At 43.3% G+C, this 26,887-nt stretch overlaps 1 protein-coding gene across 1 annotated transcript; it reads right to left on the bottom strand.

Moving 5' to 3' along the window:
• Window positions 1-10,300: 10,300 nt before the first annotated feature.
• On the bottom strand, window positions 10,301-19,524 carry LOC140455626 (uncharacterized). Its single transcript, XM_072550568.1, has 2 exons — window positions 19,261-19,524; window positions 10,301-15,252 (listed from the first exon to the last, which is right to left on the bottom strand). The coding sequence occupies exon 2, from the start codon at window positions 14,792-14,794 to the stop codon at window positions 13,511-13,513; it is 1,284 nt and encodes a 427-aa protein (XP_072406669.1). The 5' UTR covers window positions 14,795-15,252; window positions 19,261-19,524; the 3' UTR covers window positions 10,301-13,510.
• Between the last annotated feature and the right edge of the window lie 7,363 nt (window positions 19,525-26,887).

Genomic DNA, 26,887 nt, shown 5'->3' with positions numbered 1-26,887 from the left:
CAACTACCCTTTTTAAACCCTTACCATTTAAGAAATACTCTGCACATCTGTTCCTCCTACCAATATGGATAACTGCACATTTTCCCACATTGTATTTCATCTGCCATGCTCTCACCCACTCATTAAGTCTTGTACCTGCTTTGTATTTTCCTCACGGCACACATTCTCATTGAGCATGTGTCATCCATAAACTTAGAAACATTATATTTGGTCCCCAGATCCAAATCATCGATATATTGTTACACCTTGCTGGGTAGCAAGTAAAAGTAAAGTTGTGTAGTCATCACAAAAGTTAAAGATTTCAAAATGTATGCAGAATTGCTGAATTTACCGGTCTTTGAGTTCAAGTTGATGGAAAGCATGGACCATGTTTTCATACTGGACAAAAATGACGGGGTATTACAAATAAATAGAATCTAGCTACAGGTAACTAATTATAAATTGTCATGATATAACTCAACTAATTAAAACTCTACTCCCGTTATAAACTTCCCCTCTACACATACAGTCAGACAATTATACATGGGTGTTATAGGCAGATGGAAACAGGTGAGCAGCTCAATGGTCCCTGTTCACAAGGCTGCTGAGATAACTATATTGCTGATCAGAATGTTGCTTTTTGATCTTCCTTTTCTGGTAGCTTTCACTTGTTTATAATAGGTACAGGCTGACAGGATCATATTTGTAAAGTCTCCAGTTTACTGTTGTGGGAGAAAGTGCTGCGTTTTTCCAGCAACACATTTTCAGCAGTTTACTGTTGTGGTTCTATTCGCCGAGCTGGGGATTTGTGTTGCAGAAGTTTCGTCCCCTGTCTAGGTGACATCCTCGGTGCTTGGGAACCTCCTGTGAAGCGCTTCTGTGATGTTTCTTCCGGCATTTATAGTGGTTTGTATCTGCTGATTCCGGTTGTCAGATCCAGCTGTCTGTTGCAGTGGTCGGTATATTGGGTCCAGGTCGGTGTGTTTGTTGATAGAATCTTTGGATGAGTGCCATGCCTCTAGGAATTCCCTGGCTGTTCTCTGTTTGGCTTGTCCAATAATAGTAGTGTTGTCCCAGTCGAACTCATGTTGCTTGTCATCTGCGTGTGTGGCTACTAAGGATAGCTGATCGTGTCGTTTCGCGGCTAGTTGGTGTTCATGGATGCGGATCGTTAGCTGTCTAGAGGCATGGCACTCATCCACAGATTCAATCAATAAGCACATCGACCTGGACCCAATATACCGACCACTGCAACGGACAGCTGGAACTGACAATCGGAAACGACAGAGACAAACCACTATAAATGCCGGAGGAAACATCACAGAAGCGCTTCACAGGAGGGTCCCAAGCACCGAGGATGCCACCCTGACAGGGGACGAAACATCTGCAATACAAATCCCCAGCTCGGCGAACAGAGCCACAATGAGCACCCGAGCTACAAATCTTCTCACAAACTTTGCACACCTACGGGCGAGAGACGCGAAGACAAGCCAGGAAATGGGAATTCCTTGCTAACCGCCTAAGCACCACATACGAACAACTCTGGTTCCGGCATGAATGCCAAAAGAATCGAATCCATCCACCATGTGTCAGATACAGACTACCAGTCAACAATCCACAAGCCAGGGACACAGCCAGACAGAACGGATTCAGGATGATCCAGGTAATGATTACAGACGCTCACAACAGACTTCACAAATACAGACAAGAAATTGTGTGCCAAAAATCATTAATTTCAAAAACCACCAATCAGGAATGGACCCGGACCATAGAACAGGCCGTCACCATAGGACAGAACAGGACCACACACCGCAAAAAAACGGCACTAAAAGAAAAAATGGCCAAACTAACACACAACAGAGAGGACACCACAACACATACCTGGGTTAGAAACCTCTCCCACAGACAGGTCACAGACACGGAAAAAACAATACTGGCCAAGGGACTCAACTACAACCACAGGGACGCCAAGACAGCAGACTTCCTAGCAGCACTAGAATGCACACTCAGGAACAATGGACTGACAGAAGAGACACAACAAACTGTGAGACAAAGTATCGTACCTCTGATAACAAGGAAAAGTCAAACACATAATCTCAACACCAAGGAGAGGGAAGCACTAAAATCACTAAGAAACAATAAGAACATAATCATACTCCCAGCAGACAAAGGCAGAATGACAGTCATCCTAGACAAAGCAGAGTACATCCAAAAAGTGCAACAACTACTTGCAGATACCAACACCTACCAAAAGAGGGAGTTTGACCCCACCCCACAGCTCACCAATAGGATAAATAACACACTGACGAACCTATAAAAAAAATGGACAGATAACCAGGTTTGACCTACAAAGAATGAAACCTGAATGCAACAACACCCCCAGATTCTATGGACTACCTAAAGTGCACAAACCAGACATCCCACTCAGACCAATAGTATCACTACCAGGGACACCATCACACAAACTGGCTAAAGAACTACAGCAGAAACTGAAACACCTGATCAGCGGATCCAGACACTCTATACAATCAACACAGGAATTCTTGGACATCATCAGAAATATACACATAGACAAGGAAGAAACTATGGTCTCATTCGATGTAACGGCACTGTTCACCTCTATCGACAAAACCCTACCTAGAGAAACAATAGCCAACCTGCTGGACATACAGAACAGACAACAGGACGGTGAACCTATCAACAAAGACGGCATACTCAAACTACTGAACCTGTGCCTCACAACACACCACATTCAACAACCAAATATATGAACAAATCAACGGCACATCCATGGGCTCAAACATCTCTGGACTCATAGCAGAAGCGGTAATGCAAAGATTAGAACAAACAGTCTTACCGCAAATTCAACCCAAACTCTTGGACATATATGTGGATGACACCTTTGTAATCATTAAAAACACAAAAATAGAGAACACACACCGGATCATCAACGCCACACTCACAGGAATCCGATTCACTAGAGAGGAAGAAATGGACAACCAACTCCCATTCCGAGACGTGATGGTACAGAGAACACCTAATAGAGAATTCACCACAAAGGTTTACAGGAAAGCCACACACACAGACCAAGTCCTGAACTACGAAAGCAACCACCCCAACACACACAAAAGAAGTTGCATCAAGACACTGTTCAAAAGGGCCACAACACACTGCAGTACACCAGAACTACAAAAAGAGGAAGAAGAACACCTATACAATGTATTCGCCAAAAACAGATACCCACGCAATTTCACCAACAGATGCCTAAGGGAAAGACAACGGAACGAGGACATGCCGCAACCCAAAGGACTAGCCACACTACCGTACATCAAGAGCATTTCCGAACTGACAGCCAGACTACTGCGACCACTAGGACTCATAACAGCACACAAACCAACAGCCACTCTCAGACAACAACTCACCAGAACAAAGAACCCGACACCCAGCATGAGCAAAACCAATGTACTGTACAAAATCCCATGCAAGGACTGCACAAAATACTACATAGGACAAACAGGAAGACAGCTAACGATCCATATCCATGAACACCAACTAGCCACGAAACGATACGACCAGCTATCATTAGTAGCCACACACGCAGATGACAAGCAACATGAATTCGACTGGGACAACACTACTATTATAGGACAAGCCAAACAGAGAACAGCCAGGGAATTCCAAGAGGCATGGCACTCATCCACAGATTCAATCAATAAGCACATCGACCTGGACCCAATATACCGACCACTGCAACGGACAGCTGGAACTGACAACCGGAACCGGCAGAGACAAACCACTATAAATGCGGGAGTAAACAACACAGAAGCGCTTCACAGGAGACTCTCAAGCACTGAGGATGTCACCTAGATAGGGGACGAAACTTCTGCAACACAAATTCCCAGCTCGGCGAACAGAACCACAACAACGAGCATCCGAGCTACAAATCTTCTAGCAAACTTTGATCTCCAGTTTACTGTTCAAGAAACCTGCTGAGGAAAAAAAACTGCTATCTTCATGCTTGAGATGCATTTTACTGCAGAGTAAAAAATTGCTCCTTGCTCCTCCAGAGATCTGATGGTTTCTGCCAAAACATCACACCCTCAAGCAATTCAGCTACCTGGTAGCCCATCATGTAGCTATTGGCAAGCAGAGAGTTTATATCAACATTTACCAGTCACTGGACCAGAAACTAATCAGTTACTTTTCACTGGCTGAAATTCCATTCATACACACAGCTCTATCACCAGTTCATCAGTAACCTTCATCCACGACTGCTTACATCTGTACACTCCACTTACAAGTGTCAAGATACTTGCCTTTAAAAGTGCTCTGGTCCTCCAACAATTCTGGTTTTCAAAATAGCTCTTTACTCATTTTAGTCCACAATTAAAAACACAGAAAATGAAAATACATAGTTTTCACATAATAATGTGAAGAACTTGATTGAATTTTTTGAAGAAGTGACAAGGAGGATTGATGAGAGAAGAGCGGTAGATGTGATCCAAATGAACGTCAGTAAGGCGATCAACAAGGTTCCCCATGGGAGACTGATTAGCAAGGTTAGATCTCACAGAATAAAGGGAAAACTAGTCTTTTGGATACAGAACTGGCTTGAAGAAGAAGGTGGTGGTGGAGGGTTGTTTTTCAGACTGGAGGCCTGTGACCAGTGGAGTGCCACAAGGATCAGTGCTGGGTCCACTACTTTTCATCATTTATATAAATGATTTGGATGTGAGCATAAGCAGTATAGTTAGTAAGTTTGCAGATGACACCAAAATTGGAGGCGCAGTGGACAGCAAAGAAGGTTACCTCAGATTTCAACAGGATCTTGATCAGATGGGCCAATGGGCTTAGAAGTGGCAGATGGAGTTTAATTTAGATAAATTCGAAGTGCTGCATTTTGAGAAAGCAAACCTTCGCAGGACTTATACACTTAATGGTAAGGTCCTAGAGAGTGTTACTGAACAAAGAGACCTTGGAGTGCAGGTTCACAGCTCCTTGAAAGTAGAGTCGCAGGTAGATAGGAGATTGAAGAAGGCGTTTGGTATGCTTTCCTTTATTGGTCAGAGTATTGAGTACAGGAGTTCAGAGGACATGTTGCAGCTGTTCAGGACATTGGTTAGGCCACTTTTGGAGTACTGCGTGGAATTCTGGTCTCCATCCTATCGGAAAGATGTTGTGAAACTTGAAAGGGTTAGATTAGATTATCTATAATATGGAAACAGGCCCTTCGGCCCAACAAGTCCACACTGACCCTCTGAAGAGTAAAAAGGTAAAAACAATGACTGCAGATGCTGAAAACCAAATACTGGATTAGTGGTGCTGGAAGAGCACAGCAGTTCAGGCAGCATCCAACGAGCAGTGAAATCGACGTTTCGGGCAAAAGCCCTTCATCAGGAATAAAGGCAGTGAGCCTGAAGCATGGAGAGATAAGCTAGAGGAGGGTGGGGGTGGGGAGAAAGTAGCATAGAGTACAATGGGTGAGTGGGGGAGGAGGTGAAGGTGATAGGTCAAGGAGGAGAGGGTGGAGTGGATAGGTGGAAAAGAAGATAGGCAGGTCGGACAAGTCCGAACAAGTCAAGGAGACAGTTACTGAGCTGGAAGTTTGAAACTAGGATGAGGTGGGGGAAGGGGAAATGAGGAAGCTGTTGAAGTCCACATTGATGCCCTGGGGTTGAAGTGTTACGAGGCGGAAGATGAGGCGTTCTTCCTCCAGGCGTCTGGTGGTGAGAGAGCGGCGGTGAAGGAGGCCCAGGACCTCCATGTCCTCGGCAGAGTGGGTGGGGGAGTTGAAATGTTGAGCCACGGGGCGGTTTGGTTGATTGGTGCGGGTGTCTCGGAGATGTTCCCAAAAGCGCTCTGCTAGGAGGCGCCCAGTCTCCCCAATGTAGAGAAGACCACATCGGGAGCAACGGATACAATAAATGATATTAGTGGATGTGCAGGTGAAACTTTGATGGATGTGGAAGGCTCCTTTAGGGCCTTGGATAGAGGTGAGGGAGGAGGTGTGGGCGCAGGTTTTACAGTTCCTGCGGTGGCAGGGCAAAGTGCCAGAATGGGAGGGTGGGTCGTAGGGGGGTGTGGACCTGACCAGGTAGTCACGGAGGGAATGGTCTTTGCGGAAGGCGGAAAGGGGTGGGGAGGGAAATATATCCCTGGTGGTGGGGTCTTTTTGGAGGTGGCGGAAATGTTAGCGGATGATTTGGTTGATGCGAAGGTTTGTAGGGTGGAAGGTGAGCACCAGGGGCGTTCTGTCTTTGTTACGGTTGGAGGGGTGGGGTCTGAGGGCGGAGGTGCGGGATGTGGACGAGATGCGTTGGAGGGCACCTTTAACCATGTGGGAAGGGAAATTGCGGTCTCTAAAGAAGGAGGCCATCTGGTGTGTTCTATGGTGGAACTGGTCCTCCTGGGAGCAGATACGGCGGAGGTGGAGAAATTGGGAATACGGGATGGCATTTTTGCAAGAGATAGGGTGGGAAGAGGTGTAATCCAGGTAGCTATGGGAGTCGGTGGGTTTGTAAAAAATGTCAGTGTCAAGTCAGTCATCACTAATGGAGATGGAGAGGTCCAGGAAGGGGAGCGAGGTGTCAGAGATGGTCCAGGTAAATTTAAGGTCAGGGTGGAATGTGTTGGTGAAGTTGATGAATTGCTCAACCTCCTCGCGGGAGCATGAGGTGGCGCCAATGCAGTCATCAATGTAGCGGAGGAAGAGGTGGGGAGTGGTGCCGGTGTAATTACGGAAGATCAACTGTTCTACATGGCCAACAAAGAGACAGGCATAGCTGGGGCCCATACGTGTGCCCATGGCTATGCCTTTGGTCTGGAGGAAGTGGGAGGATTCAAAGGAGAAATTGTTAAGGGTGAGGACCAGTTCGGCCAAACGAATGAGAGTGTCAGTGGAAGGGTACTGTTGGGGACGTCTGGAGAGGAAAAAACGGAGGGCTTGGAGGCCCTGGTCATGGCACATGGAGGTGTAGAGGGATTGGATATCCATGGTGAAGATAAGGCGTTGGGGGCCGGGGAAACGGAAGTCTTGGAGGAGGTGGAGGGCGTGGGTGGTGTCTCGAACGTATGTGGGGAGTTCCTGGACTGGGGGGGGATAGGACAGTGTCAAGGTAGGTAGAGATGAGTTTAGTGGGGCAGGAGCATGCTGAGACAATGGGTCGGCCAGGGTGGTCAGGCTTGTGGATCTTGGGAAGGAGGTAGAACCGAGCACTGCGGGGTTCCCGGAGGTTGGAAGCTGTGGGTAGGAGATCTCCTGAGGTGATGAGGTTCTCTATGGTCTGGGAGATGATGGTTTGGTGATGGGGGGTGGGGTCATGGTCGAGGGAGCAGTAGGAAGGGGTGTCCTCGAGTTGGCGTTTGGCTTCAGCGGTGTAGAGGTCAGTTCACCAGACTACCACTGCGCCCCCTTTATCCGCTGGCTTAATTGTGAGGTTGGGATTGAAGCAGAGGGATTGGAGGGCTGCACGTTGTGAGGGTGAGAGGTTGGAGTGGGGGAGGGGGGACAACAGGTTGAGGCAGTTAATGTCCCGGCGGCAGTTGGAAATGAAGAGGTCGAGGGCAGGTAATAGGCCAGCGTGGGGTGTCCAGGTGGATGCAGTGTGTTGGAGGTGGGCGAAGGGGTCCTCGGAAGGTGGGCGGGAGTCCTGATTGTGAAAGTAAGCTCGGAGGCGGGGGCAACGGAAGAATTGTTCGATGTCACGTCGTGTATTAAATTCATTGATGCGTGGATGGAGGGGGATGAAGGTGAGTCCTTTGCTGAGGACTGATCGTTCGTCCTCAACCCACCCAGACCCATTCCCATACCCTGTATTTATCCCTGCCGAATGCACCTAACACTATGGGCAATTTAACATAGCCAATTCACCTAACCTACACATCTTTGTGACTGTGGGAGGAAACCGGAGCACCTGGAGGAAACCCACACAGACACGGGGAGAATGTGCAAACTCCACACAGACGGTCGCCCAAGGGTGGAATCGAACTCAGGTCCCTGGCGCTGTGAGGCAGCTGTGCTAACCACTGAGCCACCGTGCCATCCCACGTGGATGATTTGCCTGTCATCAGCAACAGGGCATCCACCTGCAAAACTGATACCTCTGTATTACTGACCTTTTTGCACTCCCTAGGATATGTCATCCCACCCCACAAGGTAAAACGCTCCCAGGATGAGGTTCAGTTTCTGGGAGTTGTACTCTTAGTGGAAGAACGGAAGTTAACAAAGGATTGAATATGACCCTTTGCCAATACTCTGCTGCCTTCGACTCCTAAGCAGATGTGTGCCTTTTTTTGGGCTACTGAATTTCTGTAGACAATGGATACTGAACATTGCTATCCACACCCGCCTACTCAAACCACTGGCGTCCTCCAATGCCCCCCCACCAACTTTACATTAACAACTGCATTTACTGAATTGAAAAACAGCTTCCTGTAGGCCCTGGCCTTGGGTCAATCCTTATACGACTGACCATTCCAGTTATATGTCACCATAAAGCATGGTTGGGAATTTTGGGGCATGTTGTTACATTTCAGGATTATAATACTTATTGTCATTGCCTGCATTCTTGTCTTAAGATACTTGTGGCCACTGATAGCCAATTGCTATAGTTAGAGGCTTTAGCAATATTCTGTGTTATCATGAAATGATCAAAAGGAGGAAATGACAGAGTATTGCAGAAGCAATTGTTAAAAGTTTTGCTGAAAAAAAAGTACCATAAATTTTGAAACTATGTGTGTCTGTGTCTGCAACTAGCTGAAGATTTGCAGCTGCTTTTGCTTAACCACCCCTCCAACCATGGCTTGCGCAAACTCCTTTACTCAATGGAGCATTGATAACCGTATTGCTTATCTGCTTATGACTCGTGAAAAGTATTGGTTGATAGGTATGTAGGCTATAAACTGTATTGTTTTTATGCTATATACAGAGATCCAATGAGAGTCCATCAAGTGAGAGCCTGACTGTTACACTGGTGTTGACTCCAGACCTCTAGCCAGCTAAGCTAAAATAAAGAGATTAATGAAACTTACATTGCTGTTTGTGGGATTTTCCTATGTGCACATTTGGCTGCCAGTTTTCCTTAAAAAAAACCTTCAGGACATCAGGTTGTTCTGGAAAGCGCTATATAAATGCAAGTCTTCCTTTTACATCTGTCCTGAGGATTGTATAGATATTGAGTAAGCTTGCATGGATCACTTCAGAAAAGATTTACAAGGATGTTGTCAGGGTCGGATGATTTGAGCTTTGGGGAGAGGTTAAATAGGCTGGGGCTGTTTTCCCTGGAGCGTCGGAGGCTGAGGGGTGACTTTATAGAGATTTATAAAATCATGAGGGTCATGAATAGGATAAATAGACAAGGTCTCTTCCCTGGGGGGGGGGGGGAGTCCAGAACCAGATGGCATAGGTTTAGGATGAGAAAGGAAAGATATAACAGAGCCCTAAGGGGCAACTCTTTCACGCAGAGGGTGGTATGTGTATGGAATGAGCTGCCAGAGGAAATGGTGGAGGCTAGTACAATTGCAACATTTAAAAGGCATCTGGATGGGTACATGAATAGGAAGGGCTTGGAGGGATATGGGCCAGGTGCTGGTAGGTGAGAGTAGATTGGGTTGGGATATCTGGTCAGCATGGACAAGTTGGATCGAAGGGTCTGTTTCCATGCTGTACATCTCTGTGACTCGATGACCAACATTGAACCAACTACTGTTCCTGTGGTACCTCACTAATCACAACCTGCCAACATGTGAATGACATCTTTCTTCCTATTTTCTGATTTTTGCCTGTAAATTGATCCTTAATCCATGTCAGTAAATTATCTTTTATGTGTTTTAATTTTGCTCACCAACCTCCTGTGCAGGCTTCATCAAAAGCCTTCTGAAAATCTAAGTATATCATGTCCATTGATTCCCTTTTATTAATTCTGTTAATAAAGTCTTCAGAAAAACTCCAACAGGTTTGTCAAAAATCATTTCCCATTCACAAATCTAAGCTGACAATGCTCAATTAGATTATTCTTATCTAAGTGTTCATTTATCACATGGTTTTAATAGATTCTAGTATTCTTGTTCCCACTACTGATGTAAGGCTAACAGGTTATAGTTTCCAGTTTTCTTTCTTGTCCCCTTCTTAAACTTTGACACAATATTTGCTATCTTCCAATCTGCAGAACCATTCCAGAATTTTGGAAGACAATCACCAATGCACTCACTATCGCAATTGTGTTACAATTCTACGATTGGACAAGTCGGATCACAGGATGAAATCTGATAAGGCAGATAATGAGATTCATTAAAATTCCAGCTAATTTGGTGGTCAGTCACTAAAATATAGTCACATGAGACTGCAAAGTTTATTTAACAAAACAGAAGATTATTACACAAAAGACTAGAACAAAACTAAACAAACCAAGCTATATGTAGAAGATAATTAGAAAAAAATTAAAATGCACTGCAACACAAAGTTTACAGAGGTAGAAGACAGAGGCTGGTGGTAGAGGGTTGCTTTTCAGACTGGAGGCCTGTGACCAGTGGAGTGTCACAGGATCGGTGCTGGGTCCACTGCTTTTCATCATTTATATAAATGATTTGGATATGAGCATAGGAGGTATGGTTAGTAAGTTTGCACTAAAATTGAATGTGTAGTGGACAGCGAAGAAGGTTACCTTAGAGTACAAAGGGATTTGATCAGATGGGCCAATGGGCCTAGGAGTGGCAGATGGAGTTTAACTTAGATAAATGTGAGGTTGTGTCGCAAAATCTTACCAGACCATAGAGGTTGCTCCCTCTCATGAGAGAAAAGTGACTGGTGGTGATTTAACGTGACCTCCACCAGACCTCAGGTGAGGGAAGAGGTTGAGAAGGAGAGTCCTTCATAATAACCTCAGACCAGTGATGGGAATTGAACCCACACTGTTGGCATCACACTGCTCTGTAAGCCAACAATCCGGCCAACTGAGCTAAACTGATTCCCAAATGTGATGTGCTGCATTTTGGAAAGGCAAATCAAGGCAGGACTTATACACTTAATGGTAAGGTCCTGGGTGGTGTTGCTAAACAAAGAGACATTGGAGACATTGCAGGTTCATAGTTCCTTGGAAGTGGAGCCGCAGGTAGTCAGGATAGTGAAGGAGGTGTTTGGTACGTTTGCCTTTTTTGGTTACAGCCTTGAGTATAGGAATTGGGAGGTCATGGGACAAGATTGGTATGTGAGCTGTGAGAGGAAGTAGTGGAGGCTGGTACAATTACAACATTTAATACACATCTGGATGGGTACACGAATAGGAAGGGATATGGGCTAAATGCTGGCAAGTGGGACTAAATTAATTTACGTTATCTGGTCAGCATGGATAAGTTGGACTAAAGCATCTGTTTTGGTGCTGTGCAGCTCTGTGACACAATTTAATTTCCAATACCATCAATCCAAGTCCAGAGCATGCTGTATAAAATCTTTAGGCCTTACTTAATTGATTGTCCCAGCTTCCTTCCTCTGGATTGTTGAATCTTCTTATATGAATACTCATTGAATTGAGAGCTTGAACTTTCTAAGTGTCTAACTTACACATCTTGTTTGGAAGGTGCACAAACTACACTGTTGAACTGATATGATTGTATTTTTCTTGAACTGTTCTAAACTCCTTTAAAGAGAGAAACCACAATTGCTTCTGACCCCACAAACTGCTACAAAGGAAAACTTTCACTTGCTGGTATTGAAAACTAAAATCAATCCTTGACTTCACCTAATGAAGGAGCAGCTTCAGAAGATTTCAAATAAACCTGTTGAACTGTAACCTGGTGTCATGTGACTTCGACTTCATCCACCCTCATCCAACACTGGCACCTCCACGTCTTGATTTTTCCGAACTGACAATAAGCAAATTTTAAACATTTATCTAGCTGTCGCAAACCAATGGCCTTCAATGTTATCCACTTGTCATAAACCATCACAGCATTCACAGTTTTCCATTAAAAAATTATAGGTGTCTGTAGCCATATGGATTCTGAGCAAGGACATTGAACTTAATTTTATTTAAAAGAAACCTTGGTAGAAAAGACCCACATTCATCTCTGCTTCTTTGTAAACTTTAGCATCCAAACACGATATTAAAATGGACATGAAGTGTTTCAACTCAACAAAATAGGTGGTAGCCATTTCCTGGTTCATTTCACATGGGAGTGACCTGACCAATCAGAATCAACATGTTTTGAAATTAAAATAAAACCTGGCAGTTAATTGTCAACCAGCATTAATGGGTGCACACTCGGTGGCAATGTCTGCCAAGTGAGTGCACTTGCCAAACAATAAGCACTCTCATCTCATGCAGTATCAATTTTCGTTTTCCCCTTGAACTGATATTCTTCAGAATTGACCTGATAAGTGCAAGAAGAAAAGCTTCCGCAAAATATCTTTTCAGCAATATTAATATTTGTATAAGTTAGATATCCTTCTTCATAATAGCTACCGTTTTCAACATTCTGGAATTAGACGATAAGGTCCTGGTAACTTATCATTAATTTGTCCAGTAAAGACTTATTGCAAATTCTAATTTCATTCAATTCCACATTCTTCCTTGACTCTAATGCTGGGAGGTTTCTAATATCTTCCTCAGTGAAGACAGACTCAAAGTAATCATGCAATCAACCAGGAAACACACTGACTATGTAAATGCCTTTCACACATTTTGCACATGACTGATTTCTCATCAGTGTGGATTCTTCAGGATTCTGATGCTTCAGGAGATGGGAGTTTGCATTAAAGCTTTTCACAAGCATTGCATTTGAAGGGTTTCTCTCCTGAGTGAAATTTTTGATGTCTATAGTAAATGAACCATAGAATTTTACTTTACAAAAGGAGGCCATTTGATCCATTGTATCTGTTCTAGCTCCCAAAAACATAATTGCAAATCTTGCAGTTGAAAGCTTACTCCCATTTATGGATCCTCTATTGGAGCAGGAGCTATGATGGCATTAAGAAGGATTTGGTGCACACATTACACAACAATAATGTGGTATTTGCAGAGTATCATGACTGTCTGAAGGTTTTGTTACACGTCAAACCTGAAGGGTTTCTGCACTGTGTGAATCTTCTGGTTTATCAGTAGGCATATAGACATCTTAAAAGCTTGATTCCAAACTTCACTTTGATGGGTCTCTCCCCTGTAGATTGCCTGATGGTGCAACAGGCTTCTTAAATCTGCCAAGCTTTTATCTCAACACCTCATACTTATCTAGTTTCTCCCTTGTATGGATGTGTTCGAGTGTTTACAGATTTATTCAATGCACAAATGATACATCTCAAGACTCAGATGACTAGCATCTCTCCTTCGTGGAAATGTTGATGTGCACAAAGGTTTGTTAAATGTGACAAGGAATTGTCACATATCTCACATATTCTCTCTATGTGAATCATATGCAGTATCAGGAACCTTGACGATGTCACAAAAACTTTGTTGAAACCTTGGATGTGAAGACTTTCTTTCCAGCGTGGATCTTCTGATAGACGTCAATAACCAGCGAAGGCTTTGTCACATACCTCTCATTTGAAGGGTTTTTCCCCTTCATGAATCCTCTGGTGTCTCAAGAAAGTACAAGAGTCAGTGAAAGTCTTCTCACAAACCTCACATCTGAATGGTCTCTCCCCTGTGTGCAAACGCTGGTGTCTCCTGAGTTTAGATGACTGTGAGAATGATTTGTCACACATTTTGCAAGTGTATGGTTTCTCTCCAGTGTGAATGCGTCGATGCACGCGGAGGGTCGATGAGTCTGAGAATGATTTGTCGCATACCTTGCATGTGTACGGTTTCTCTCCGGTGTGAATGCGTTGGTGGGTGAGGAGGGTTGACGACCGTGAAAATGACTTATTACACAAGCTGCATGTGAATGGTTTGTCCCCTGTATGTATGCGTTGGTGATTTAGGAGACGGGATGAGCGTGAAAATGACTTGTTACACACCTCACAAGTGAATGGTTTTTCCCCGGTGTGAATGCGTTGGTGGAGGCGGAGGTGTGATGAATGCGAGAATGATTTGTCACAGAACTCGCATGTGAATGGTTTCTCCCCAGTGTGAATGCGTTGGTGTGTACGGAGGTTAGACGACTGAGTGAATGATTTGTCACAGAACTCACACTTGAATGGTTTCTCCCCAGTGTGAAAGCGTTGGTGCAAGCGGAGGTGTGATGAACGCGAGAATGATTTGTCACACAACTCACACGTGAATGGCTTCTCCCCTGTGTGAATACGTTGGTGGAGGCTGAAGTTTGATAAACGTGAGAATGATTTGTCACAGAACTTGCAAGTGAACGGTTTCTCCCCAGTGTGAACACGTTGGTGTACACAAAGTTGAGATGAGTGTAAAAATGATTTGTCACACACCTCACACCTGAAGGGTTTCTCTCCTGTGTGAATGCGTTGGTGAGTCAGGAGGATTGTAGATGTCGCAAAAGCTTTATCACAAACTTCACATTTGAAAGGTTTCTCCCCTGTATGAACATATCGATGTGTGCGGAGTTGTGATGACTGCGAGAATGATTTATCACACACCTCACAGCTGAAGGGTTTCTCTCCTGTGTGAAGACGTTGGTGAGTCAGGAGAGTTGTAGATGTTGTGAAAGCTTTATCACAAACTTCACACCTGAATGGTTTCTCCCCTGTATGAATGTATCGATGTGTGCGGAGGTGTGATGACTGCGAAAATGATTTGTTGCAAACTTCACAAGTGAATGGCTTCTCCAGGCTGTGGATACTTTGGTGTTGCATGAGCATTGAAAACTGCATGAAATCTTGGTTGCACACCTCACACTTGAAAAGTTTCTCTTCCATGAGTGTGTTCAGCAGATGCACTTTGGGCGTGAGGAGATCCTTTGAGCTCGTGGAGTACTCTTCACACACCTCAGACTTGAACAGCCTCTCCCCTGTAGGAATGGGTCAGTGGTTCATGAGGTTCGATGAATGATTGAAGCTCTCACCACACTTGGAGCCACTCACACTTCTTCCCAGCCTTATCCTGACCGATCACCCACAGCCCAACCTTCAGAAAGGTTGGTTCTGATGGAAGCTCCACACCACTGACCAGTTTCAGATCTGATGATATGTCAAAGCTTCTCTGACTCAACCAATTTCCAGATAATGGTTTCACTGCCCAACCTTCTCTGCATTAAGCAATGCTGCGAAGGGACGGGACATCTTCCCACAATTGTGTAGGTATTCCGAGAGTGATGGTCAGGATCCATTTGCAGTGTCTACATTTATGTTGCCTTGTGTACTACAGTGCATTCCTTCTGTAAAATAGGAAAAATAAACATGAAGCCCAGCTTTCCCAGTTTTAGGTATACAACATGTCCTGAGCTCTCCATCGTGACAATGTGCAGCCTCTCCCTCTGCACTAACATACAATCAAGTCAAAAGGCTGGCAGTCTGTACGTCAATGCTAAAGTCAATGACATTCACTTAGCAAGAAATGTGAATTGAAGACAGGCTGGGAGCATATAAATTAATGCAAAGTGAGTGAAGGCTAAGAAAGCAAGCTAAGGACCATAACAGGAACCATGTTTTAATGCATAAAATAGCTTAGCAGAAAAATATAAATCATAGGTGTCCATGAGCTCCAAAGAAAAAAACTGATGATTAAAGAGCTGAAATGCATTGGTCCGTGAGCAGATGTGATGCTGGTGATTTGAAGACACTGACTTATGTGGACAAGCGATCATGATGATGGTGGTCATGGAACATGCAGGGACATTGCTGCAAAGAAACATTTGGTGATGCGTGGGGTAGGCATTCAGCAAGTTGCAGGAACCAGGCAGCGTTCTCTCCAAGTTGGGTGACTGTTGGGAAGCTCCACTCACTTTGGTTGTTGCTGACGAATAGTTTCAACTTCAAGAAAACTCTGTTCTCTACAGACCTTGAAAGTCCTTGCATCAGCAAAACAAATTACAGGGAACTTGCTGCCAGATACCTACTCCGACTTACATAGAGTCATAGAGATGTACAGCATGGAAACAGACCCTTCAGTCCAACCCGTCCATGCCAACCAAATATCCCAACCCAATCGAGTCCCACCTGCCAGCACCCGGCCCAAATCCCTACAAACCCTTCCTATTCATATACCCATCCAAATGCCACTTAAATGTTGCAATTGTACTAGCCTCCACCACTTCCTCTGGCAGTTCATTCCATACACATACCACCCTCTGCGTGAAAAGGTTGTCCCTTAGGTCTCTTTTATATCTTTCCCCTCTCACCCTAAACCTATGCCCTCTAGTTCTGGACTCCCCGACCCCAGGGAAAAGACTTTGTCTATTTATCCTATCCATGCCCCTCATAATTTTGTAAACCAGATAAGGTCATCCCTCAGCCTCCAAAGCTCCAGGGAAAACAGCCCCAGCCTGTTCAGCCTCTCCCTATAGCTCAAATCCTCCTACCCTGGCAACATCCTTGTAAACCTTTTCTGAGCCCATTCAAATTTCACAACATCTTTCCGATAGGAAGGAGACCAGAACTGCACGCAACATTCCAACAGTGGCCTAACCAGTGTCCTGTACAGCCGCAACATGACCTCCCAACTCCTGTACTCAGTACTCTGACCAATAAAGGAAAGCATACAAAACGCCTTCTTCACTATCCTATCTACCTGCGATTCCACTTTCAAGGAGCTATGAACCTGCACTCCAAGGTCTCTTTGTTCAGCAACTCACGTTACCATTAAATGTACAAGTCCTGCTAAGATTTTCTTTCCCAAAATGCAGCACCTCGCATTTATCTGAATTAAACTCCATCTGCCACTTCTTAGACCATTGGCCCATCTGGTCCAGATCCTGTTGTAATCTGAGGTAACCTTCTTCACTGTCCACTGCATCTCCAATTTTGGTGTCATCTGCAAACTTACTAACTGTACCTCTTATGCTCGCATCCAAATCATTTATGTAAATTACAAAAAGTAGAGGACCCGGCACTGATTCTTTGGTCCAGCACTCCATTGGTCACAAGCCTCCAGTCTGAAAAACAATCCTCTACCACCACCCTCTGTCTTCTACCTTTGAGCCAGTTCTGTATCCAAATGGCTAGTTCTCCCTGTATTCCATGAGATCTAACCTTGCTAATCAGTCTCCCATGGGGAACCTTGTCGAATGCCTTACTGAAGTCCACATAGATCACATCTACTGCTCTACCCTCATCAATTACTTCTTCAAAAAACTCAATTAAGTTTGTGAGACATGGTTTCCCATGCACAAAGCCATTTTGACTATCCCTAATCAGTCCTTGCCCTTTCAAATACATGTACATCCTGTCCCTCAGGATTCCCTCCAACAACTTGCCCATCACCGAGGTCAGGCTCACCAGTCTATAGTTCCCTGGCTTGTCCTTACCGCCCTTCTTAAACAGTGGCACCATGTTTGCCAACCTCCAGTCTTCCGGCACCTCACCTGTAACTATCGATGATACAAATTTATCAGCAAGCGGCCCAGCAATCATTTCTCTAGCTTCCCACAGAGCTCTTGGGTACAGGTCCCAGGGATTTATCCACCTTTACCCGTTTCAAGACATCCAGCACTTCCTCCTCTGTAATCTGGACATTTTGCAAGATGTCACCATCTATTTCCCTACAGTCTATATCTTCCATGTCCTTTTCCACAGTAAATATTGATGAAAAATACTCATGTAGTATCTCCCCCATTTTCTGTGGCTCCATACAAAGGCCGCCTTGCTGACCTTTCAGGGGCCCTATTCTCTCCCTAGTTACCCTTTTGTCCTTAATGTATTAGTAAAAACCCTTTGGATTCTCCTTAATTGTATTTGCCAAAGCTATCTCATGTCCCCTTTTTGCCCTCCTGATTTCCTTCTTAAGTATACTCCTACTTCCTTTATAGTCTTCTAAGGATTCACTTGATCTATCCTAACCTTACATATGTTTCCTTCTTTTTCTTAACCAAACCCTCAATTTCTTTAGTCATCCAGCATTCACTATACTTACCAGCCTTTCCTTTCACCCTGACAGGAATATACTTTTGCTGGATTCTCGATTCTCGTTATCTCATTTCTGAAGGCTTCCCATTTTCCAGCCGTCCCTTTACCTGCGAACATCTGCCCCCAATCAGCTTTCAACAGTTCTTGCCTAATACCGTCAAAATTGCTCTTTCTCCAATTTAGAACTTCAACTTTTAGATCTGGTCTATCCTTTTGCATCACTATTTTAAAATGAATAAAATTATGGTCGCTGGCCCCAAAGTGCTCCCCCACTGACACCTCAGTCACCTGCCCTGCCTTATTTCCCAAGAGTAGGTCAGGTTTTGCACCTTCTCTAGTAGGTACATCCACATACTGACTCAGAAAATTGTCTTGCACGCACTTAACAAATTCCTCTCTATCTAAACCTTTAACACTATGGCAGTCCCAGTCGATGTTTGGAAGGTTAAAATCCCCTACTATAACCACCCTATTATTCTTACAGATAGCTGAGATCTCCTTACAAGTTTGTTTCTCAATTTCCCTCTGACTATTGGGGGGGTCTATATTACAATCCCAATAAGGTGATCATCCCTTTCTTATTTCTCAGCTCCACCCAAATAACCTCCCTGGATGTATTTCCGGGAATATCCTCCCTCAGCACAGCTGTAATGCTATCCCTTATCAAAAATGCCACTCCCCCTCCTCTCTTGCCTTCCCTTTCTATAGCATTTGTATCCTGGAACATTAAGCTGCCAGTCTTGCCCATCCCTGAGCCACGTTTCTGTAATTGCTATGATATCCCAGTCCCATGTTCCTATCCATGCCCTGAGTTCATCTGCCTTCCCTGTTAGGCCCCTTGCATTGAAATAACAGCAGTTTAATTTATTAGTCCTACCTTACAGTTGGGAATTTGCATCGTGAAAGGAGAGGAAAATTCGAAGTGATAGTTGAATACGATAGATTAGAATGCCCCATCTCTCAGACTGTGCCCCCTAATTCTAGAATTCCCAATGAATGCAAAAAGATTACTTTTATCTACCCTGTCTTTTCAAAATAATAATTTGAAGACTTTGATCAGATCATCCCTTAACCTTCTAAATTCTCTAGAAAACAGGCCTAAACAAGTCTTTGCTTTCTTTTTTGATACGTTTACAGAGATAGGGTGGTCGAAGATCCTGCAAAGACGTGAAAAGACAGGCAACATGCAAATCCCAGTACACGTAGTGAACTGACTGTTCACTGTCCGCAGTATAATAACCAGCTACTAAAACATACAGAACTCAACAATAGGAAATCAGTAGGAATCCTCACTCTGCACCTCTTAGATAATTAGACCTCACCTTCTCATATTCAGGAATGAGTCACCAACAAAACCCGGCTTGGAAATCAGAGCGAAATGCTTCCAATAAACACACTCAATACCTAAGACAGCTCCAGTCACACAGTTCAGCACAAAGCACCGCGTAAACTGCTCTCTCAGCTGGATCTTCTCACACAGCATAAGGGACACCTCCACCCCTGATTGCCCACAGGATAGTCAGACTGCCTGAAGATTGGTGTGGATATTATGGGATACAATTTGTATTAAAGCTGCTCCTTCACTCACCATCTCTCCTCACTTGGTTTTCAGTCCCTATAGGAAGTGAACCAGCTCTGGAAGAGGAAGAGGAGACAATGTGCAGAGTGGGTGGACTCTCTGATTGACGTCTCTCACAGTCAATCCAAATATTTCTGGAGCAACATGAATTTCCTGAAACTTGGGAAACTGACCGAGGAAATGCAGATGCAGATCTGGGGTATTTAAACTTGATAGTGATCCACCTGAATAAAAACTCATTTAGTCATGAGGGGCATAAATACGGTGAATAGTCAAGATCATTTTTTTCGGGATATATATATACAAAAGCTGGAAGGCATGGGTTTAAGGTGGAAAGATTTAAAGGGACCTGAGGGGCAACTTATTCACACAGATATTTTGTGTATGGAATGAGTTGCCAGAGGAAGTTGTAGAGGCGCGTACAATTGCTGCATTTGAAAAGTCCCTGAATGGGTACGTGAATAGGAAGGGTTTAGAGAGATATGGGCCAAACACAGGCAACAGGGACTAAATCAGCTGAGGATAACTGGTCGGCGCGGACGGGTTGAACTAAAGGGTCTGTTTCCCTGCTATATGAGTCTATGCCGTCTGTGTTCTCTTGGTAAACCTTTGATGGAGATTTCTAGTGTGCAAATGACAGAAGATATTAAGAGAGGAACAGTAAAGGTTTGGTCAAAGTGGTGAGGCTGAACGAGACTGCAAATCTGTTTTTATATTCAGGCATGAGGTGGAGGCATTGCTGGCTGAGGCAGCATATATTGTCCATCCTGACTGCCCTTGGGAATGTGGCGGTAAGCTATCTTTTTCAACTGGTACTGTTTTTGGGAACAGGTATACACAGAATGCAGTATGGGAGTTCCAGGATTTTGAGTCAGTGACACTGAAGAAATGACAATATAGATCCAAATCCGGATTCTGGATTAGTGGTGCTGGAAGAGCACAGCAGTTCAGGCAGCATCCAAGGAGCAGCGAAATCGACGTTTCGGGCAAAAGCCCTTCATCTGGAGCTGAGTGGCTTGGAGGGGAACTTTCAGGTGGTGGTGTTCCTATGTATTTGTTGCCTTTGTCTTTCCAGATGATAGTAGTTGTGGGTTTTGAAGGTGCAGAGGAGTCTTGGTAAATTTCTACAGTGCATTTTGTAGATGATACACTTAATGTCAGTGGTGGAGAGAGTAAATGTTTGTGGATGTGGTGCCAATCATATGAGTTGCTTTATCCTGGATGGTGTCAAGATTTTTGAACGTTGTTGGAGCTGCACCCATCCTGTCAAATGGGGTGTATTCCATCACACACCACTTATAGCTTGTAGATAATGGACGGGAACTGGGGAGTCAGGAGGTGAGTTACTTGCTGCAGTATTTCCAGCCTCTGAAGTGCTCTTGTAGCCATTGCATTTAGACAGTGGGTCCAGTGGCATTTCTGGTCAATAGTCACTCCCAGGATGTTAATAGTCAATAATATGAATTTCAAGGGGTGATAGTTTGATCATCTTTTAGAGGAGATGTGTGACTAAATTTAAAATAAAGAGAGATCAAAATGCAGAGAGGATTAAGAAATGAATTCACAAAGTAGACCCGATATCTCTCTTCTTAGGTCTACCAAATTTACCATCTTTAGACGGACATGGGAAGAAACTATACAATATTCTTGCATTCTGTTCACGGAAGTATATTCTGATGAACTGGGTGTCTGACAATCTGCCAGGCTTGCTGGGATAGCAGAAATTAATTATGGAGCACATTCCCTTGGACTTTTACAAACATGGTGCACCACACAACAGACCATTTTTATAAGACATGGCAGGCCTACTTGGGTTATTTGGATTTAGATTTGTCAGCTACCTTACCTAGGGCATTTGTTTAACCAGGACAGTTAGGTTTGTCGAGTCCTGAGCCCTGGAGGGGGTCTCCTGAGTTAATATGGGTATATATACAATACTTCCATTCTTTTGTTTGGGAGCTTTGCGCCGAACATAACTGTTCTGCATTCAGTGATTTTTTTTTGCTTTCCTTTCGTTTTTTTGGATCTATTGGTTATTTACTTATTTATTGGTGTTGCTTTGCACAGTGTTAGGGTTTGTTTTGTATTATAGAGTAGGTTAGTAGTAGACAGTAGTTATATTGTAATTTGTTTTTTTTCCTTTTACTATACTGATATTTGTTATTGATTGTATTTTTCAATAATTTTATATGTTTGTAAAGTTAAAAAAATTGCTAATAAATATATTTACAAAAAAAATGAATTCATGGTTATGGAACCTGAACGGCTTACATTACAGCCATCAATGGTGAAGAAAGTGGACAGATTCACTAAACACCAGAATTTGACGTCCATAGCAATCTTGGTTGGAGATGGGGCAAAGGCTGACAGAGATATGAAGAGATGAGGTCAGGGAATAATTTGTACTTGAGTGTAATAATTTTAATTGGAGGCAGTGGGGCATGGGGTCAGTGCAAGTCAGTGAGCACAGGGGTGATAGATATGAGAATTAAGATAGGGAGGGCAGAGATTTAGCTGGTTTGAAGATTATGGTGGGGGGAGATCAGAAGGAGGACAGAATATCATTGGAATGGTCTACTCTAGAAGAAACAACACATGGATGAAGATTTCAACAATAGAAGATCAATGTAGGAATGGAGGGAGGGGGAGATTGATGTTACAGAGGGGGAAGTACGTGAACTTTATAATGGAGAGGTTTAAGGAAAGAATTCATGATCATGAGCCTTATGTTACAACCATCAATGGCAAAGAAAATGGATGGACGTACTAAACACTAGAATCCGGACTGGAGGCCTGTGACCAGTGGAGTGCCTCGGGGATTGGTGCTGGGCCCATTACTGTTTGTTATCTATATCAATTATTTGGACAGGAATGTACAAGTTTACTGAATACACTAAAATAAGCAGTATTGTGAACAGTAAGGAAGGTTATCAGAAATTGCAGGAATTTGATCAGCTGTGGAAGTGGGCTGATAAATGGCAAATGATGTTTAATATAGATAAGTGTGAGGTCTTGCATTTTGGAAAGTCAAATCAAGCCAGGAGTTTCATGGTAGGGCCTTAAGGAGTGAAGTGGAACAGAGGAATCTTGGGGTTCAGGTTCACAGTTCTCTGAAAGTGGAGTCACAGGTAGACAGGGCAGTGAAGAAGGCTTTTGCCACACTGGCCTTTTTTTAGTCAGGGTATTGAGTATAGAAGTTGGGAAGTTATGTTGCAATTATACAGGAAGTTGGTCACTTTGCACTTGGAGTACTATGTTCAGTTTTGGTACTATGTTCAGTTTTGGTCACCTTGCTATCGGAAGGATGTTATTAAACTGGAAAGAGTGCAGAAGAAATTTACAAGGTTATTGCCTAGACTCAATGGTCTAAGTTATAGGCAGAGGTTGGACAAGCTAGGACTTTTTCTTTCAAGCATAGGAGACTGAGGGGGCATCTTACAGAGGTGTATAAGATCATGACAGGCAAGGATAGAGTGAATGCACTCAATGTTTTTTTCCCCAGAGTTGGGGAATCAGTTTAAGGTAAAAGGGGAAAGAATAAAAGGGAACCTGAGGGACAACGTTTTTACTCAGAGGGTGGTATGCATTCAGAATGAGCTGCCAGAGGAAGTGGTTGAGGTGGGTACATTAACAACATATAAAGGGCATTTGAACAAATACATGGAGAGGAAAAGATTGGAAGGATATGGGCCAAGTGTAGGGAAATGGGGTTAGTGTGGACGTACAGTTTGGTCGGCATGAACCAGTTTGGGCCAAAGGACCTGTCACCATGCTGTAGGACTCTATGTGAGTGTATGGAGTTGGGATCTCAGCTGGAGTTTGAAGAGGATGCTAATCAATTGTTGATGGAATTGAGAGTGGAGAGGACAATTGAGAGGAATTTAAGCAATGTACAAACTGGAATAATCCTTTAGACTCATTTTGCCATTCAGTTCAAGCATGGCTAATCTGTACCTTAAATCTATGTTGACTCTAATCCTTAATCCTCTTGTCTAACAATAAACCTATTTATTGCAGTTTAGAAATTTTTAATTGATTCCCAGCCTCAACTTAATTTTTGTCCCCTTTTGTCAAGAAGTGTCTGCTAACATCATGCTGAACAGCCTCACTCTAATTTTAATGTCATTCTCGACTCTCCCACCAGAGGAATATTTCTAACTGTTTTATTCTGAGAGTTCCACCTGATGTGGGTGTGTGTTAATAAAGTGAGCCAGCTCTGACGAGTGAATATGGGGTAGAATCAGATCCTGCTTTAGTTGGTGATGTGAATTATAAACAGATCCTCTTCAGGTAATGGGTGTTTGACTGACTATGGGGAATGTTCGTACTCTCTCATTTGGTATGACGACAATTCTGAGTAAGGGGGCGTGGTCGGTGAGTCGCTACAGATCTGCATTCCCTCAGCCGATTATCATACCTCGATGTAATAACTTTGCGATATGTTCATCTTACTCTCTTCCAAGATTTATTTCATGTTCTGGGAAAGATCTTGAATTACTTTGAAATGCCTTGTTATTTTGATGTAAGCTGAATATTGTGTTGTCTGTTTTTTAAAGCTTCTATATATCCATAATAAAACATGTTTTCTCATTACCTAAACTACCCTGATTTGTCAGGATTATGTGTTTCTATTTGATCCTTTTAAGAATTGTTTGTCAACACCCCTGTAAACTGGGATACTTTCTCATCAATGTGTTGAAAATTTCCTGTTCACATGAAACAGAAGATTGCCCTCAGAAAGAAAAATCACATTCAAATATATAAACATCACATTCACAGGGTGCCTGCAAACACTTTATAGCCAATGAAGTACTTTTTGAATTGTGGTCACTGTTGTAATGGAGAAAACATTGTGGCTAATGTATGTACACCAAACTGCTATACATCCCACAAACTGCAATATAACAAGACCAATAATCAGTTTTGATGATTGTCAGAATGGGATCCATATTGGCAGAGATCATCCATAACTCCAGTGGTTTCCATCTGAAAGGGTAGGTGGGACTTTGGATTAGCTCATCTGAACAATACCACCTCTGATAGTGCAGCACTCCATCAGTACTGCACTGGAGAATGATCCTAAGCTTCAGTCTCTGCAGCAAGATTAGCCCCCCACAACTTTCTCACTTGGAGATTAGAGTGCTAACTAAGCCACAGCTGACAATGATTTATAACATTTCATAGGAAGAAAGAAAAATAGGAACATAATTAAGCCATTTGGCCCATTGTGCTGCTCCTCTAATCAAACAGATGACTTATTTCTATGCCATTTTCCCTGACTATCCCTAAATTTCTTTCTGTCTCAAGCATCCAAAAATCTAATGATTTCTGTCTTGAGTAGGCTCAAAGATTTCAGTATTTGATTCAATTTCTAAGGAGTTAAGTCCCAAGACTGTGTACCCAATGCTTTTTCTCCTGTAAACCGGAAGCCTGAAGTTTGATTTGAGTTAAAATGGAACAAGTTAGAGCGATAGACTGCAATGTTATTCTGTGTGTCTGGTTTTGTGAAGCTAGAGTCAGAAAGTCAAGACAGATTCAAGGCATCTTCTGCACCACCAGACAGTTCACAAGGGAGAGCTCCTTCAGGTGTGAGTTTTGCAATGAAACTCTGTGATGTGACATCGATGACACTCCTAATCAATGGTTCCCCCTCTTTTTAACCTCTTAGATATCTGCATCCTTTGCATGTTGTGTGTTTAAATTGAAGTAGAAGTATACAGTGGAAGATTAGCAAGTGAACATATGGTTTCCAAATGGCTACATGGCCATACAGACCCCAGGGAAAATTGCTCCTGAGAAATCAGAACATTCACAATGCTGTCACAACTCACTGGGGCAGTATACTGGAATTAAGTCTGCACTATTCCCAGTCGTCTTAACTGTGAAAATATTCAATTGAATACGCGAAAGTTCCCAATTTATTTTACTGACAAGAATTTTACATTATCACTGACGATTACAAGAACTCACTCATCAGATTTCAGAATGAAACAGAAAATGTATTTATTTCAAACGAATTGTTTTTAACTGAAGGCAGAAATGAAACACGAATGACAACTTAGAACTCCCTACAACTTAAATTCTACCCTTTTGAAAAATTTCCCATAAATGTACAAACAGGCTCACAAAGAGACAAGTCACAAATATTAAGCTGGGGTTGGGGGAAGGATGGTGTTGCTTGGATCAGTTGACTGGACAGCTGGTTAGTAATGCAGAGAAGCCAACAGCCCAGGTTCAATTCATACACCAGCTGAGGTTTACCATGAAGGTCTCAAACTCACCACTTTCCTGAGGTGTGGTGCCCCTCAGATTAAATTGCCACCAGTCATCTCTCTCTAATGAGAGAGCAGCCCTCTGGTCCTCTTGGTCAATGTTGACTTTACTCCCTTATATTAAAGGTTGTGGAGAAGAAACAAAAGTCAGTGAAGCACAGTTCTGGCACCAGTGCAGATCTGAAGCAGCTGAGATTCTTGTCTTCAGTTTCCTTTTGACTTTTCGATGAAAACGAGGAGGTAGACACAATGATTCTCACCCTTTCATTCACTGGTTGAGGTTTTACCCTTTCAGGGTCTCTGAAGATGGTTTCCCCTTTTCCTTCCAAGAAGGGAATTTGCACAGAGGGGAAGTAGCTAACTGCTTGGAATGTCCTTTTACTTCTACACTTACAGAACAGAGGCCAAGAAAACTGTTTTATCCTTCACAGACTGAATGTTCCTGCTGTATTCTCCAAACACAAAGCTGTAGTCACTGGCCAGGAACTAACCAATAAATTGTGCAATGCTAAGTATTTCTGATCACACACATTTAGAGTCACAGTCAAACAGCATGGAAACAGACTCTTCTGTCTAGCTAGTCTACACCAACCAAGTTACCAAACTAAACTAGTCCCATTTGCCTGTGTTTGGCCCATATCCCTTCAAACCTTTACTATTCGTATTTATCTAAATGTCTTTTAACTGTACCTGCATCCACCACGTCCTCTGGTGTAAAAATAAAGTTGGCCCTTACATCCTTTTTAAACTTTCTTCTCTCACCTTAAAAATATGCCCCCTTAACAATACAAAGAACCTATTAAAAGTCTGTCTCAAGACAAATTGTTCCTGGATATAAACCCACAGAGCAAGGTGTCTGACAGCCACTCCCACTGCCTGAGAAAGGCCACAGTGTATACACAACTTACGAGTCCTCCTTATTCATTCTTTCCATCCTTTAACATTTTCTTCTACAGTTCCTTGTTTTTCCCATTTTAAGTCCACCATCCAAAAAAATGCAGCCACCACAACATTGAACAGGGTTGGGGTGAGCATTGACCAAACTTCTCCATACATGTCTCCCTTGTCCAAGGTATACTCAGAACAGCCTGTTGTGAA

Source organism: Chiloscyllium punctatum, chromosome 30 (assembly GCF_047496795.1).
Source record: "Chiloscyllium punctatum isolate Juve2018m chromosome 30, sChiPun1.3, whole genome shotgun sequence".
In the NCBI taxonomy this organism is placed as follows: Eukaryota; Metazoa; Chordata; class Chondrichthyes; order Orectolobiformes; family Hemiscylliidae; genus Chiloscyllium; species Chiloscyllium punctatum.
The sequence above is the reverse complement of the archived record's forward strand: the minus strand, read 5'-3'. Positions and strand labels throughout refer to the sequence as shown.